This window comes from Orycteropus afer, unplaced genomic scaffold, assembly GCF_000298275.1.
Source record: "Orycteropus afer afer isolate SDZICR_OR568_19922 unplaced genomic scaffold, OryAfe1.0 scaffold00252, whole genome shotgun sequence".
Lineage (NCBI taxonomy): Eukaryota > Metazoa > Chordata > Mammalia > Tubulidentata > Orycteropodidae > Orycteropus > Orycteropus afer.
Window position 1 is genome coordinate 1,041,756 of NW_006921839.1, and position 17,775 is coordinate 1,059,530.

At 37.7% G+C, this 17,775-nt stretch overlaps 1 protein-coding gene across 1 annotated transcript in view; it reads left to right on the plus strand.

Moving 5' to 3' along the window:
• ARFGEF1 (ADP ribosylation factor guanine nucleotide exchange factor 1) overlaps positions 1-17,775 on the plus strand; it is a 192,298-nt gene that overhangs the window by 24,264 nt on the left and 150,259 nt on the right. Inside the window, exons 5-9 of the mRNA XM_007949715.2 lie at positions 3,161-3,183; positions 9,721-9,749; positions 10,448-10,468; positions 14,099-14,111; positions 17,749-17,771. Of these exons, the coding sequence (XP_007947906.1) occupies positions 3,161-3,183; positions 9,721-9,749; positions 10,448-10,468; positions 14,099-14,111; positions 17,749-17,771 (109 nt within the window). The remainder of the gene's footprint in view (positions 1-3,160; positions 3,184-9,720; positions 9,750-10,447; positions 10,469-14,098; positions 14,112-17,748; positions 17,772-17,775) is intronic.

Consider the following 17,775-nt stretch of genomic DNA (forward strand, 5'->3'; position numbering starts at 1 on the left):
CCAAACCCACTGCCATTGAATCGATTCCAACTCATAGCAACCCCCATTGGGTTTCCGAGGCAGTAAATTGTTTTGGAAGTGTATTGTCCTGTCTTCCTTCTGCAGAGTGGCTCATGGGTTTGAACCTCCAACCTTCTGGTTAGCAGTCAAATACCTTAGACACTACGCCACCACAGTGTCTTAGAGGAAGGTTAGGGCCCTATTAGATAATGTCTTGCTTGAAACTGTGATTGGTCTGGGAAATTTGCACATCAGTCTGCCCTTCAGCAGTAGATCTTAAAGAGATTTAGCTTTCACCCGGATGAACAGTGGTGCCATGGAAAATTTACATTTTTTTCAACTGATAGCACCAAATCTGGAAACATTTTGCCTTCTTTAAAGGTAAATGAAAGAGAGAGAAAAAAGAAAACATTGTGGAACTGCATTAAATACAGAGGGAGGCAAAGATAATACAGTCTTGGAAGAAGGTCATATCACTGAAAATGATCACTACGGAATCCCAACGTCATTTCCTGGGACAGTCATTACAGTGGAGCTGAAACAGGATCAGAAACTCAGTGGGAAAGTACAGATTAAAGGAAAAAAAGAACATTAGGAAGGAATGAAACTGGAGCCAAATGTGATAATGCAAGAAACTAGTACTACATTTCCAGAATTAAAATCAACATTAGAACCGGTAACAGCATAATTGACTATAGAGTATGTGATGTGGAAATACAAACTTGGTGACTCTTGATGCTTAAAACAGAGAAGAAGCTAAAAAGATAAGAGACAAGATGCTGGGTATGGAAGACAGGGAGAAAAAAGACATCAAACATTCTTCATTTTTCTGAAACAAAACAAAAAATCTGAAATTGTAAGAAAAGCAATAATTAAAGATATATCGGAGAAAACTTGAACTGAATAAATACCTTTGTATGCCAACTTCCACATTCCAGGAAGGAAAAAATGAACTGTAATGAGACTTAACAGGTCTCAGTCTAGCAGTTTTTTTAATATTAAGGATAAAATATTAATCCCATAAATATCTAGGCAGAAAAAATAAGCTTCTTACAAAGGAATTGTAATAATTCAGTTCAGATTGCAAGGAAGAGTTTCAGCTCATGTAAATTTAATGAACATGCTGAAAGTGGTACAATAGCAGCTCTTCTCTAATAAACTCAAGCTTGCATCTTTTTGTTTGAATCTGTTTTATCCCACCTCCCTTTCTTTTTCCCTTGTTCACTTCTTTCCTCTCCTTTCTTTGTTTCTCTCATCTATCTACTCCTTTCTCTTAATCCCTTTACTTCAAATTCTACTTCAGAAAATAATCACAGACATGTGAAGATATTTGGACAAGTTTATTTATCATTGTATTGTTTATAGTAGCTGAAAGTTGAAAATAACTAGCTAGTCAGTGATATGAGAGTGGTTAAATAATATGTCCATACACTGGCATACTACAAGCACTAAGTAGTGATGTGGTGGAAATATATTCATTGATATGGGAAGATACGTGAGTGGAAAAAGCAGATTATATAATAGTATTTTTCTTAGAACAAGTAAATATAGGTTGTTGTTGGGTGCCGTCAAGTTGGACCCGACTCATAGCGACCCCTCCTTGGGTTTCCAAGGCAGTATCACTACGGAAGTAGATTGCCCAACCTTCCTTCCGAGTAAATATAGGTATAAATGGCAAATAAGAGGAAATTCTGACATATATAATCTTATTTCTGGCTTCTTTTGTTGTACAACTACAATAAAATGAAAGTTTGTTAGAAGTATATGTCAGTGAGGAGTCTGTGCTTCTAAATAACTTTCCTATAATGCAGAAGTGCTAGTTATTTATTCCCCAGACCGCCAACATTTAAATGCAGAGTAGGAGAAGAAAACTAAAAGAAGAAAATCCCCACAAAGGTAACTGGTGGGACTTCTATTATTGAAGCAGAAAATGAAACCATTCATACCCTCTGCCTTCCAGGAGTATAGTCTCCTGGGGGAAAAGATTTGCAATAAATGTTGTTAGTTGCAGTCTAGTAGATTCCAACTTATGGTCATAGATATTACCAATGATAAATATTTAAGTTTTGTGGTGGGTGTGTATTAAATAGATGAAAACCAAAGGAAGAATTTATCATTTTTTTCCAGAAGTAGTGAAGAGGCAAGGACATGGGTCAGGAACAACTTTATAGAGGAATAACCCTAGACCTGAGGCTTGGAAGAATGCCAGAGGAGTATTCAGTACAAGAATATTAAAGGCAGAATGAGTTGCTTGAGCATGGAAGGATAAGATAGGATGGCCATCCTTAGGGAATTGCTAGAAGTTCGATATGATTATAGGGTACAGTTAGGTAGAGTGGATGAGGAAGAGAATTGAGGCTGGGGAGGAAAATGTGGCTGGATCATCGAAGACCTGTTTATACCAATGCTAAGGAGTTCAGACTTCTTATAGATATAAGGTGCAAAGCAAAGGAGTTAAGTGATGATTTTGCATTTCAGGAAGATCACTGCTGGCATTATGAAAAATGTATTTCATAATTTTTCAGGATTTAGAACTGCAGACGGTGAGACCATTGGATTAATAAAGCTGTTGCCATAGCCCAGATTAGAAGAAGCAAGTGCTTGAACCAAAGGCAGTGAATATGAAGAGCTTAGATCTCAGTAAATCGATAGTGCTTCATGATCGTTTGGATATGAGAAGGCATTTAGGATAACTCTGAGATTTCCCATAAAGATGATTTTAGATGGTTGGATCTGTTCACCAAAAATGATGACAGTACACGAAAATGAGCACATTTGAAATGAAGGGGTAGAGGAAGAAAATGATTCAGTTGTGTTTAAGTTTGAGGAGCATGAGTGGCGTAGAGCTAAGGAGGCTTAGTTGACAATTGTTTACAGCATGAAGATAGGAGGTGAAGGTGGAGGTTTAGGTGTTAGCATATTTGTAGCCACTTAGGTCCTTTTGGAGAAAAGGAAATGTGTAATTAAGTAGCCTGGTAAATTTACCCTCTCATTTATTGCTATATTCAAGAACTTGGGTTAAGTGCCTATTCGTTCTAGATTCTGTGCTAAATTAGAGGAATATCATGATATAAAATATGGTGTTTACTGTCGAGGAACAAAATGAGGGATAGGAACACACAGTAATTTCAATGTAAAGGTGATCCCTGACTTATGACAGAGTTCCCTTCCGAAAGCTGTGTTGTAGGTTAGTTCTGATGTAAGTTGAACACTTTTTATGTTTCTGATGATTAGTTGTCTTTGGGGGTTGAAAAAATTATATATAAACTTACTGGTATATTTTAACACGTACATAAAAAATACACATCATAAAAATTTAATGCAAGTCGGACAATGTTAGCATATTATCAGTTGTTATAGTAACTCCACTGTGGAGGGTCTGGATTATGTAGATTATTCCTGGAAATGATACGGTATTTCTAGTCAAAAATCAGTGAGAATTGTCTGTATGATCCTTTCCTTTTCTTCATATACTTTGTAGTGACTTCTCACTGCTTCTCAAGTCTGCCTGTCGACTTTAGCAAAGTGATCAGCATTTGGATCCATGTTTTCAAGCAACTGAAGTCCCTGATTAAGTTTAGAGAATTAAACGTAAGCGGCATGTTTTGAGCAGAGAAGTAAATCATAAAATTAAACATCTGTGAATGTACATCTGAGAGTGATATCAGCAAATTCTGTGCTGCAACATTGTATGTAGTACATATTTCTAAAAAAAAAGGGATGGTTGTTAAGTGTGGTTTGTCGTAACTCGAATATGTCTTAGTTCAGGGACTGACTGCCTGAAATGAGTTGTTGTGATAGAGGTAAGCAGAGGAGGCTATGGAAATAAGTATAATTACCTTAGTCTGCAAACGCAAGGTAAGACTTCTTGGAGATGACAGCTGGTTTATTCTGGAACGATGAGTAGGTGTTAACCAGGAAAAGATGGGAAAAGTATTCTGAGGAAGGTGGAGCATCATTAGCTAAAACTTGAACAGTTGAAAAAGTATGAAATGTGGGAGAGAGTCACCCAAAAGATTGACATTTTAAGGATCTAAGGTGTGCAGCAGGGATGGTAGGAGATGAGGCTGGAGATTGGACTGGCTCATATACAGTGTTGTAGGCTGTGTTTAGGAGCAAGATTGGGAACCATTGGAAGATTTTTAATTGGCAGTGACATAGAACATGTGACTTGAAGCAGGGGGAGTCTTGAAAATGATTAACCAGGCAAGTGGGTGGTAGGTGTAGAGTTGCAGGCAGAGGGCACATTTAGAGTAAGAAACTAGAGGTGTGAATGCAGATCTCTTCAGGCAATTTCCAGTGATTGTTTATTATTGGGGAGTCCTTGGATGGTACAAATGGTTAACTACTTCACTGCTAACTGAAAGATTGGAGGTTCTTGTCTACACAGAAGCATGTTGGGAGAAAGGCTTGGTGATTTATTTCTAAAAAAAATCAGCCATTGAAAACCGTATGGAGCACAGTTCTACTCTGACACACGTAGAGTCGCTGACTTGGAGTCTGCCTGACTGCAACAGGTTTTTTTATTGGGATTGGATGGAAGGAAGGGTATGTAGGTAGACAAGAGGAAAGATCAGGAGGGTCTTGTGTGCCATGCTGAAGAGCTTGAACTTTATCCTGTCAAAGATCACTCTGGCTCAATAATGGAGATGAGGAGACACTATGCCACAGGAGAGATGAGGGCCAGACCCACCCAAATAATAGAGGGGATGGAGAAATCAAATTTAAGAAGTTAAAATAGAAGCTCTCATTCTTGATTTTACAGCAAAATCCCTTGTGGAACATCTTAAAATATGTAACTTTTTCCATCTCTTATTCCTGGAGATCTTGATTCAGTAGTCTAGGAAAGGGCCTGAGTATCTTATTTTTCTTTTTAATTTTATTTTTCACGTTGAGATACTAACATTGACTTTATGATTTTTTTAACAATATATTTTGTTGTTGAGACTATGCACAGCAGAACATCAACCCGCTCAACAGTTACTACTCAACAGTTAGTGACATTGAGTACATTCTTCAAGTTGTGCAACCATTCTCACCCTCCTTTTTTGAGTTATTCCTCTCTCATTAACATAAATTCACTGCCCCTAAAGTTCTTTTCTAATCTTGTGATTTGCTGTTCTCAGTTTGACCTCATACAGATAGTTTCTTAAAAGAGCATAATGCTCAAGGCAGACCTTTTTAACTAGTTAAGCTAAACTGTTACTTGGTTTTCAGAAAACTTCAGGGGATATTTTTGGTTTAAGGTTTAAAGATTATCTCAGAGCAGTAGTTTCAGGGTTCATCTACCCTCTATGGCTCCAGAAAGTCGAGAGCCCATGAGAATTTGAAATTCTGTTCTCCATTTCCTCCTTTTGATCCGGATTTCTCTGTAGAGGAATTGAATGCAAAGAAGGGCATGTAGATTGATGAGAATGGTAGACAAGAGGAAAGCAACCATCCATTTCTTCTGGTCTCACAGCCAAAAAGGTAGTTGTTCATGGAGGCAGTTACCCAGACATTCCCTATCTTCCTCCTGTTCCTGACCCTCCTGCTTCCTCTGTTGCTCCAGGTGAATAGAGACCAATTTCTGTACCTTATTATTTTAAGGGATAAACCTTCAAGCATTCTCTTGCCTCTGGAGATTAAAATTGTTCTTGTGTGTTTATTTTAATAAGCTTTGACATAATTAATTTTGAGAAATTCAAAATTGGTATTTTTGTATGTATTTGTGATGATTCTTCATGTAAATCGTTTTTTATGGTCTGTGGCTTAATCACCTATAGTCTAGATGGTAAGAAACTTTGTTTACTTCAAAATATTCAATGCTATATTGGTTATTTAGGAACTCTGGTAGCATAGTGCCTAAGGCACTTGACTGCTAACCAGAAGGCTGGCAGTTCAAATCCACCAGCCACTCCTCGGAAGGAAGGTTGGGCAATCCTACTTCCGTAGTGATACTGCCTCGGAAACCCAGGGAGGGGTCGCTATGAGTCGGGGCTGACTCGACGGCATATAACAACAACAACAACATATTGGTTATTTAATTTTAATTTTAATTTTTTTTTGTGTGTGTGATTTGGGTGAAGATTTACAGAGCAAATTCACTTTCCATACAGGAGTTCACATACACTTTATCTCATGACATCTAATGTTTCTTTTAATATGTACAAATATATCTAAGTAAAATCTTAACTGGTTTATGCTGAGATACTTTTGAGATTCCTTAGAAAGAATTTCATTTGTGTATATTATATAATTATTGAAAGTACTTTCTGATAAAGCCTCATAAATTATGATTATATAATATGGCTTAATGACTATTACAAGTATAATTTATTTATAGCGTAGGGATATTGTTAGTGCAGATATTTGGAGGTTAAATTATTTTCCTTTCATTTTCATTTTAAAATTAGAACATCTTTCTTGGGGAAAAATAGTCTTCAAGATATTAAAAATGTCAGCAAGAAATGCAGAAATTTAAAAAAAAAGAACATTTTAAGGGATGCTGAAATTTGAGGTTTAAAAAGGTTGGAAACTTAATACTTTTATTGGCGCTTTCATCATTTTAATACCTGGGAACATCTGTATATTCACATAAGTATATATACACTATACAAGCAACTCAGTTGACCCCAGCAAAATACTTGTTCCCATGCAAACAGTTAGAAGGAGTAGCTTCTAATGTCATCAGTTTTCTGGAAAGGACCATTACTGGAAAGGATATATATGAAGCAGAAGGAGGAAACCTAACTCTGTACCTCCTTCATGATCCCCCTAAAATTAACTTTAAAAGTTACTGAGTTTATTTCTATTTTAGAGCAGTAGAGAAACTAAAAAATTAAAGACTTTATTTTCTTTGTGGGGATGAATTGAAATATAAAATTTTTCCCTTAAAAAATAATTTTGAAAATTTCTTCATGAAGCAGCAGTCTCTGGGGAGAACATGAGGTCCAGAATCCAGAGCAGATAATAACTACTCCCTTCTGGTTAGCAGAGGCTTGGAGAGAAGCACAGCCTCCAGTTGGGCCAAACAGTGATCATCAAGTGTGCTTAGTACATCTCTACCATTATTTTCAGATTGATGTAGCCACACCAAGGAACGCTCTTACTCTAGATCCTTTCTCCTGCCTCTGTTTTTATTGGAGGATTCTCATCAGTTTCTGATTTCTCTGTGCATATTCAGGACACAATAATTTTTTTGCTGGTTCAGGGGTGGGAATTACAGGCAGTAGCAAGAAGAAAGCTATTTTCCTATAATTTTCTGGGACTCATGCTTATCTAGCATAAGACTACAGGCATATAAGATTATCTTTGCAGGGAGCTGTCTGCCATCACTGTACTTGGAAACTTCATCTTTCATAATTTTTCTTTTAGACCAACTAATCTGACAGAAATCTTGGTTCCTTATGAGTCTCCTCTTTGGAGTTCTTTGACAAGACCAATGTGAATGTCAAATTTTCTTCACTTGAATTTGGTTGCTGTGTGGCTTGTGAGCACTTCTACAACCATTTCATTTCCTTGTGAGGATAACAAGGATGAGTTGATCAGAAGTGGAAGCACAGTTGATTTGTTATAATCTAAAGCCTAGACCAGAATATTTTGTATTAGTGGCCACAGACCATTGTTAGATTATAAATTCCGTATTTGTGGGTCATAGTTAGTATTGTTGTTTTCAATGGAACAGAATAGAAAATGAGACTATTCTCAATAGCAATGGTAATTGTTAATTGCTTCTATATTATATGTAGGTGTGTACTGGGTTCCAATATAAAACATTTTTTTTTTACTGTGCTTTGTATTCAGAAAAATTTGAAAACCATCGAGTGAGACTATTCACAAGGTTTTGTTTAATTTTTTGAAGTGAATGGCTAAATTAGAGCTCTGGTAGCATAGTGGCTAAGACACTTGCCTGCTAACCAGACGGCTGGCGGTTCAAACCCACCAGCCACTCCTCGGAAGGAAGGTTGGGCAATCCTACTTCCGTAGTGATACTGCCTCGGAAACCCAAGGAGGGGTCGCTATGAGTCAGGGCTGACTTGACGGCACATAACAACAACAACAGATTTGAAACTCTGAGTCTGATGGGTGAAAAACATCTTTTTCTCCAAAATACCTGGATTTTATAGCTTGTTTCTTCTAACCATTTATTAAAAATACTCAGTTGATTTAAGTAGAAATTAAGCTTAGATCAAAGCAGATAGCTATAGAAATACTTAGTATGACTTTCTGCCCCTGATGATGGATTTAAGAACCATAAGCAGGAAAGGTATGGGAAGGAAATAGCACAGAAAACCAGGGAGACTTTATATTTATTTCATGTTTTAACAATTACTGATATTTATCATATTTATACATGAATATGATAGACATGTATTGAATGTCTGTTTACTATGTTACTGACACTGCTGGGTGCTAGGAATACAGAAAAATGAAAAATGTTTCTGGCCTTTGAGTAGGCTGAGAATCAAGAGTAAGCAAACAGTCACAGGACAGTATGGTAAGTGCTCTGTAGAGATATATTCCTGGTGCTAAGGGAGCAAATAGGAGCTCTGGTGGCGCAGTACCTGAGGGCTAACTTAGTACCTGCTAACCTGAAGGCTGGCGATTCAAATCCCCCAGGCACTCCTTAGAAGGAGGATTGGGCAATCTACTTCTGTAGTGATACTACCTTGGAAACCCAAGGAGGGGTCACTATGAGTCGAATCCGACTCCACGGTGATGAGTTTCATTTTTGGTTTTTAAGGGAGCAAATGAATAAGAATATTGAGAGAGTGTGGGGGATGGATGGGAGACTGGAGCTGGTAAAATTTAAGCTCAGTCTTGACAGAGGAGTCAGAGTTTGGATGGTTATCTCTAGATTATCAAGATTCTGAGGAGGCTGATAGGGAGTTTGTCACAAGGGGGTTGGCTTAAGGACAAAACTGTAGCTGTATTTTATTAAGCTCCTTGGAAACCCAAGGAGGGGTTGCTATGAGTCAGATCAGACTGGACAGCAGTGAGTGTGGTTTTTTGTTTGGTATGCCTCTTAACCATCTGATTTCCTTATCCAAAGCCTCAGAACACATTAGAAGGAATTTTCCTGCTTCCCCATTTGCTATCTCTCCCATTTGCCAAGGAGTTAATTCAAACCCCAGTTTCCTTCAACCTCCTAACTCAATCTTTTCTCGTTATCTGTTGCTCTATAATATATCACCCCAAGACTTAGTGGTCTAAAACAACACTCATTTTATTATGGTCTGAGATTCTGTGTTTCAGGAATTTAGATGGGGATCTGGCTGTTCCACATTGTCTTGGGACTTCAGATGAGAAGACTGAAATGGTAGGGTGGTGGTGGGGAAACTTGAATAATGGAGCTGGTGTCCTCTGAGGCTTCTTTAACTCACATGTCTGGCGCCTGGGGTGTGATGACTTGAAAGCTGGGCTCAGCTGTGACTACTGACTGGACCACTTATTTGTGGTGTCCATGTGGGTTAGGCTTCTTACATCAGGGCAGTGATGTTCCAGGAGGGAGTATCCAGAGAGCAGGCATTCTAAGAGACTCAGACAGTCTTGGGCCTTTTCTCACCTGACTTTAGAAGTCATCCAGCACCACTTCCATTGCATTCTTTTGGTTGGAAATGAGTCTGTAAGGCCAGCTCAGACTCATGAAATGGGGAATTTTACTTGGTCTCTTGATGGAGTTGTGGCAAGGTCACTTTATAGACAAGCATGCAAGATGGAAAATAGAAGATACTACAGTGTTGATCTTGGAAAATACAGTCTGCCGTGCTATCTCTTGATCTTCAAATTCATATATCTTGTTTCCTGCTGAATATATTCCCTTGACCATCCCACAGACACTTAAAATAAAATGTGACTAAATGGGAGCAGATTGCCAGGCCTTTCTTCCACAGTGTTCGGTAGGTTAGTAGTCAAGCACAAACTGTTTCCACTACCCAGGGACCTGACCAAACGTTATCTCTTCCTCACTTTTCCTCCCCCCCTCACCATACGTTGAGAAAACTACATTTTGTATCTTAAATTAATGGTACTTGTATTATCCATTAATGCAAGCCTGGTTCCCTCTTTTTGCTACCAACCCTCCTGACCAGTCAGGTAGAGATAGGGAGATTGTTCTACCTTCCAGATGTTCATGGAATTCACATTCATTTATGCCCGTTGTCACTGATGTAGTTCAAGCCATTATCTCTTCTCTCAGTTTCCAAAGTAATGTTATTTTTTTAAAGTAATCTGTTTCATATATATATATATATACACACACACACACACACATATATACACACACACACACATATATATATACATATACATACATACATACACACAATGTTTTAAAAATTTAAGTTTTTCACATTATCATGATTGATCTAGATTACCATTTTTAGTCTTAATTGGTTATATATCATCTTTATGGTTGGGGTTACAGGCATCTTTGAGGCTCGCTCTTTACAACTTGCGTGCACAGTTGAAAATGCTGTGCAGAGCCGTATGGTTAAGTACTTTTGTTTTATAGTTACATACCATTCTTCAGACTTGGCTCTAAACAACTTGGATTAATTGGTAGTTAGAATCTGATTCCTTTCTAGCGAATTTTCTTTCTGTGGGGTTATTCATTCAAAAGAAGGAGGCAGACAGGAAAGAACTGCAAATGATGCATTCCACAAATATTTTTGAATACTGGCAGCATTATGATAATTGATTTGTAGAGAGTCTCCCACAGTTACTGCTTTGAAGGAGGAGACAACACTTCTTTGGATGTGTACATTCTAATGAGTGGTTTTCTGTTTTCCTGTAAAGCAATTTACTTTATGATCTTTCTTTAGTTTATCAGTTTGACTGGCATCTGGTTATCCTGTAAACATATATATAAGACAAAATTCATTTCATGAGAGAAATACACATCAGTCATTGTGTGTAGATATTCATATAAATAATAATTTGAAGTTTATATTTGTATTGTCAGTGGATAAAAAGCTACTAAGCAAGTTAATGCAATAATAAAAAAATAAGAATATTGAAACTATGTAGGAGATCACATATAGAACTTAAAGCTCTTTTAAAAAAATTTGTGATTTGACTGAAAGTTTACAGAGTAAATTCATTTTCCATACAGCAGTTCATACACATTTGTTTCATGACATTGACTGCACTTCCCCACGATGTTAATAGCTTTCCTCCCACTTCTCCCTGTAGTTAAGTCTTCTGTGTGTCCTTCTTCCTTTGTATTCCTGCCTCTTGACCTATTTCCCTATGCAAATACTTCCCTTCTGTTCTTCCATGATTGATCCTTCAAAGGAGTATTATCTACCTTATGTAAATGTTCACCCTATATGTTTGGCTGGAAGCCATGAGAGTAAGTTAATTTCCAGACCTGAAGGGAACTAGGGGCCATAGTCTTGGGGTTCACACGAGGCTCCATCAGACCAAGCCCGGTCTTTTGTATAATTCTGAGTTTTGCCACTCTATCCAGGATCTCCTGCACTGATCCTCCTCCAAGTGGTTGACAGTGGTAGCCAGGCACCAGCTAGTTATTCTGGTCTCATGGCTGAGGTTCACATGGTCCACTAGTCCCTTGGACTAGTTGTTTCCTTTTATCTTGGGTTTTCTTCATTCTTCTGTGGTTCATATGGAGAGAGATCAGTTGTTGCATCTAGATGGTCACCCGCAAGTTTTTAAGACCCCAGTTGCTACTCACCAAAGTAGGATGTAGAACAATGTTTTTGTGTAGTATGTTATGCCAGTTGAGCTTGATGTCTCCTGGGACCATTGTCCCGAGTCCACAGGTCCAACAACTAGTTCCGTCAGGGTGGTTGACTGTGCCTAAGAAGTTACCATAACTTTGACCCCTGTTAGTTCTATTTATATGGACACTCTTATGTTGTTGTTGTTATGTGCCATCGAGTCGGACCCGACATAGCGACACCTCCTTGGGTTTCCGAGGCAGTGTCACTATGGAAGTAGATTGCTCAACCTTCCTTTCGGGGTGGCTGGTGGGTTTGAACCATCAGCCTTAGACCCTATGCCATCAGAGCTCCTTATTTATATATGGTCACAGGTATATTCCCTTTTGCCTAGACATACCTAGTCATTCATACCTGTCTACCCATCTATTTACCTCTTTTTTTTTTTTAAGCAAATCTATCTTTTCTCTTTATTAAAAAAATTCTGTGCTTTGTCAACAGTGTTGACTTGGTTCTAGTTATTGGATGTATCAGAAAGGAATAGAACTTGTGTTTCTTTCAAACTGTTTTAATATCTAATCTTGCATAAAATCTGTTTATGCTAATTTAGAATGACCTTTTTCCTTCAATTTTAATCTTTCCTTCTATATATAATGAAGTGTTTTTGTTTCTAAGATTATTAAAAAAAATTATAAAAAGTGTTTTTCAAGGAAAAGGAAAATTAAGGACTAGAGAGAAAAATAATTCCTGCAAGAATTTCAAGAAATAAAGTTCTTTTTAAAGGACTAGAAGTCCCTAGGTGGTGTACTTCGTTAAATCCTCAACTGCTAAATTTATTGGTTTGAACCTATCCAGAGACACTTGGAGGAAAGGCCTAGCAATCTGTTTCTAAAACATCACAGCCATGAAAACCCTGTGGAGTGCAGTTCTACTCTGCAAATACGTGGTCACCATTAATTAGAATCGACAGCAGCTGGTTTATTTATTTTAATGACTCTGCGGTTAAACAAATCTAAATATCACTAAACAAAACCCTAGCATCTGATTTTATGTTATCAACAATGATGACTTTTCTATTCTTCTCATATCCAGAATTGTCTGTTTACATTGACTGGTGTTTCCAGAGCAGTGTTAAAAATATTTTGATGTTTGTTGTCATCCTTTTCTTGGTTCTGACTTTTATCAGGAAAAATAAAAAAAGCCAAACTCACTGCCATCAGGTCGGATTTGACTCATAGTGACCCCTCCTTGGGTTTGCGAGGCTGTATCACTACGGAAGTAGATTGCCAAACCTTCCTTCTGAGGAGCGGTTGGTAGGTTTGAACCACCAGCCTTCTGGTTAGCAGTCAGAAGGCTGGCAGTTCAAACCCACCAGCCACTCCTGGAAGGAAAGTATTTCACAATTGAGTACTATGTGTCTTTTAGTTGGAATGGGCTGATTCTTAATTTCATGTTTAATATGATTTTTCTTCAGGGTAGGTTTTTTTTAAAGTAATAATAATAATAATAATTAATCAGCTTATTTCTTGATTGTACTTTTGAAAACCAACCTATTTCCAAAACAGTATCCAAGCTCTAATTCATTAAAGTAGAAAGACACTTTCCTGAAAACTATATAAGTAAATATTTGTCATAACTTAAGAAAACTAAAGAAGGAGTGTAATAGTGATTCTCAGACTTGTGTGTCCGAATCGTAAGGGCTGTTCGAAAACACCCATTGTCACATTCTTTCCTCAGAGTTCTGATTCAGTGATCTGGTATGGGGTTGAATAATTTGCATTTATGACAAGCTCCCAGGCAATACTGCTGGTCCTGGGATTGTGTTTTGGAAACCTTACTGCTTTATGATAAGTTTAACCTAATAATCATAGAATGACCTTTTCAGATCAATTGAACCAGTAAATAGAAGGGTGCTTAGGTATAGCGCAATGTAGTGAGTAATAAATTAGTTTTAAGACTAGGGCAATTAGTTTCTGGATCACTAGTTAATAGCTGCCTGACCTTAGGCCCATCATTTAACTAATCTATTCCTTAGTTTCTTTATCCATAGGATGAATTGTCTTGTGAGGAGAAAATTAGGTATTGTGTAGAAAAATATTTTAAACTATACAAATTTAAAGTAGTATTGCATTTTCTTTAAAATCTTCAGCTTGTTTTAAAGTACTGTGATATATACAGTATATGTTTATAATATAGTTTCTGTATTTTGATAAAATGTTCTTTCTACTTCCTCCATCTTACCTGCCCCTTGTCCTTTTAATCTTGTTTTAAGGACTTTGTTATTGATAGTGTCTTTCACTATTAATCCTTTCGAGAGGAAATGTATTAAATTGAATACAGATAGTCCTCCCTACCAAACCAAAAACCAAACCCATTGCCATCAAATGGATTCTGATTTTAGCGACTCTATAGGACAGAGTAGAACTGCCCTATAGGGTTTCCAAGGCTGTAATCTTTATGAAAGCTGATTGCCACATTTTTCTCCCGTGGAGCAGCAGGTGAATTCGAACCATCTACTTTTGGATTAGCAGCCGGGCATTTAACCCATTATTTCACCAGGGTTCACAGTACCATGAACATCATACAGGCATTTGGCAGGACTATAAAGATTACCATGTGCTTGAACAATTTCTCTTAGAAAGATCAGCACGAGTCCGGTCCCCATGAGGCGGAGGTCAAAGATGTCCCAAATGTCCAAACTACCATGCCACTCCATCATTTCAGACATTAACTCCTCCTCCTCCTCCCAGTAATTTCCCCAGTCTTAGGGTTCTGTATTTCACTGTAACGCCTCACAGAACTCACAGACACCCAAGGAAGGGTTCGTCTCACGTAGTAGAGGTGGAGGCTGGCAGGCTGGTGAGTCCTGGGTCCGTGAGTAGGTCTGGCGGATCCTCCCAACTCTTGGGGTTTGATGAACCTCGATCAGCAGATCAGATGACGGCTGCTGTCCCAAATCCAAGGGTGAGATGAGGATGATCCAAGACACAAAGCCAGAGCAAGAGGAGAGCGAATCTTCCCAGGAGGTTCGTAGGTATACCCTCAGGGAAGCTAAGGGTGGTGATTTGAATTACACCCTCCAGCAAGGCAGGGACTCAAGATACATTCCACCTGTGTTGCCCCAACAGAATTAACCTAAATCCCATCACAGAGTCGATTGCCAGTCATTATAGGGAATGACTACTACCAGCTAGCTGCCCAGCCAAGTTGATAACTGACCTTAACTACCACACCACCCCAAATAGGCATGGATAATGAGATTTACAAAACATCACAGAATGGAGGACAATGGCTAGAAGGGCCACATCAAGCAATTCACTGAACCATGCAGACTGAAATCATACAAGTGATTTTGTTGTTCTGTGACCTTTAAATTTTTTCAAAATAAAACATTAAATACTGTGGGTTATAAATGTATACTGAAAAGGGAGATGTAGTAAAAGTAATATTTACCACACTGTAATTTGAAACACTGCGAGTTGTTTTATGTCTTTGTAAAAAAACAGTTTTAACAGTACTTGCCACCTTGTATAACTTATAATACAGAGTAAGCATCCTTTCTACGCCTAGGTGAATTTTCACCAAGTTTGAATTTGCTTCCAATATTTATCCTTTGTGTTTTCAGTGTTATGAAATATCTCTGAGAGTTCCTTTAATGTGAAGTTACTTACTCCTTTAGGATATCTTCATCCTTTTCATCACCACTATTTTCCATTATCACTGCCAGCATTACTACTTCCGTTTTTTTGTTGTTGTTGGTAGTGGTGGTGGTGTTGCACTTTTATCTCTTTATTGGCCAGTTCCTTGCATTATCCATTTTGGTAAAATGTCATGTGCATTTATCATTGTGGGACAAGTAGGTAACACAACCACATATTTTGCTATCTCTGTATGAACTGAGTAATGGATGGCATAGTGACCAATCACTGACAGAACTTGAAAGAAGTGACGTGATTGGTCACTAATCATGATGTCCATCCATCTTTATTTCTGTAGTGATTTGTGGACTGAAGAGAGCTGGCAGTGAAGTTTGTACTTCAACTACTCACTGTTGCCTTAGGCACTACGCCACCAGAGCTCCTGTTAATATAGCAGGGTAACTTAAATTTGAACCATGTTGTTGGAGGACAAGTGTTAATTTACTTTATGGTATCTAAAATCTGTACATGTCAGAACTGTGCAAAGCAAGATCTGTCTGTGTGTTGTTTCTTAGTAAAATATCATTTGAGTGATATTTTATGGGTTAAACTAATAAAATGGGTACTGCCAATATTTTCCTTTTGTTCTTATCTTTTGCCTGCTTTATACTTTCTCCCATACTTCTAATTCATCCTTACTTTACATTGCATGACAAAGGAAATTAAAATAAATACTGCCTCTTGAGCACGGCCTATTATCTGATGATACAAAACTAATGCACTATCCATAATTTAATTTTCTTTACAGTAAAATAATCATAACTATCTTACAGAACTTCAGGATGTGTGGTACCATCTGAATTAGCAGAGAAACATTAAAATAGCTTATGTCAGAGGTACATTTTATTCAGCTATTTAAATGTTGTTGTTAAGTGCCGTCTATATGGATGGATAAACAAAATATGGAATATATACACAGTGTAATATTACTCTGCCATAAAGAGAAATGAAATCCTGACACATACCGTAACACAGTCACCTAGTAGATGGTAAAATGAGAATTGTTTCTCAAAGTCGCACAGTTATTTAGTGACAGGTGGTGTCAAAACCCAGCGCTTTTTAAAATGCTACTTTACTGCTGATACTCTTGTGTTGTGAAGTGCCGTCGAGTCAGCTCTGATGCGTAGCAACCCTGTGTACAATAGAATGAAACACTGCCCGGTCCTGCGCTGGCCTCACAATGCTTCCTGTATTTGAGCCCATTGTTGCAGCCAGTGTGTCAATCCATCTCATTGAGGACCTTCCCCTTTTTCGCTGATCCTCCACTTCTGTTGTTGTGTGCTGTTCCTTGAGTCATCGCCGACTCATAGCAACCCCTCCTTGGGTTTCCAAGGCAGTATCACTATGGAAGTTTTAAGAAGATCTGTGGGGTCCTAATACATAATTTTTCTTTCATCATTGTTGTATTGTTAAAAGTAATTTATTTTTAATAGCATATATTGGTAAAACTATTTAATTTTAGTAGCTGATGTATAGATATTAAAAATTATGCATTTTGAACCTAGGAAGTGCTCAGTACATTGAAGTGTTTAGTAATAATTGCTATTAAATTTATAGGCTAGCAGCTATTAAAGTGCCAAAATGTAAAACATTTTACTCAGTACTCAACAGGTTCACATAGATAACAGAGTGGTTAGTGAACCATGATCTAGATTAAGATTACCTAGGTTTGAAACCTGAGAAAATTTATTAGCCACTCACTTAAGCCATGTGGCTGGTAGATGAGTTTTCAGCCTCTCTGTGCCTCAAGTTTCTAATCTCTAAAATGAAGATATAATTGTACATAACTGATAAGGTTGTTGTAAGACTGTTAGTACATATAGGGTGTAATAGTACATGTTAGATTAGTACATGCATAGTGCAGTAGTGCTTGGCACATAGTACATTCTTAATAAGTTTTGACTATAATAATAGTCAAAATATAAAATATAATAAAATATAATATTGTTATGGCTGAATGTGTTTCGCCCAAAATTTTAAACAGGTTTAATCAATAAACCAGATTCCCCAACTATCATTGAATTAAATTTAAGGATCTTTTATTATAGGTGAAATTTATGTAATTTACCATATCTATTATGACATAAACAGCAAAAGAGAACACTCCCATTTAATTTGGCATGTATATATATGCATCATTATAGGAGTCCCTGGGTGACAAATGATTAACGGCTTACCTGCTAACTGAAAGGGTGGCAGTTTGAACCTACCTGGAGACACTTTGGAAAAAAGGCTTGGAGATCTGCTTCTGAAAAGTCTCTATGGAGCACATTTCTATTCTGCAACATAGGATCACCATTACTACTACTACTACTCCTCCTCCTCCTCCTCACTGCCATCAAGTCAGCTCCAACTCATAGTGACCCCTCCTTGGGTTTCCGAGGCAGTATCGCTACGGAAGTCGATTGCCCAGC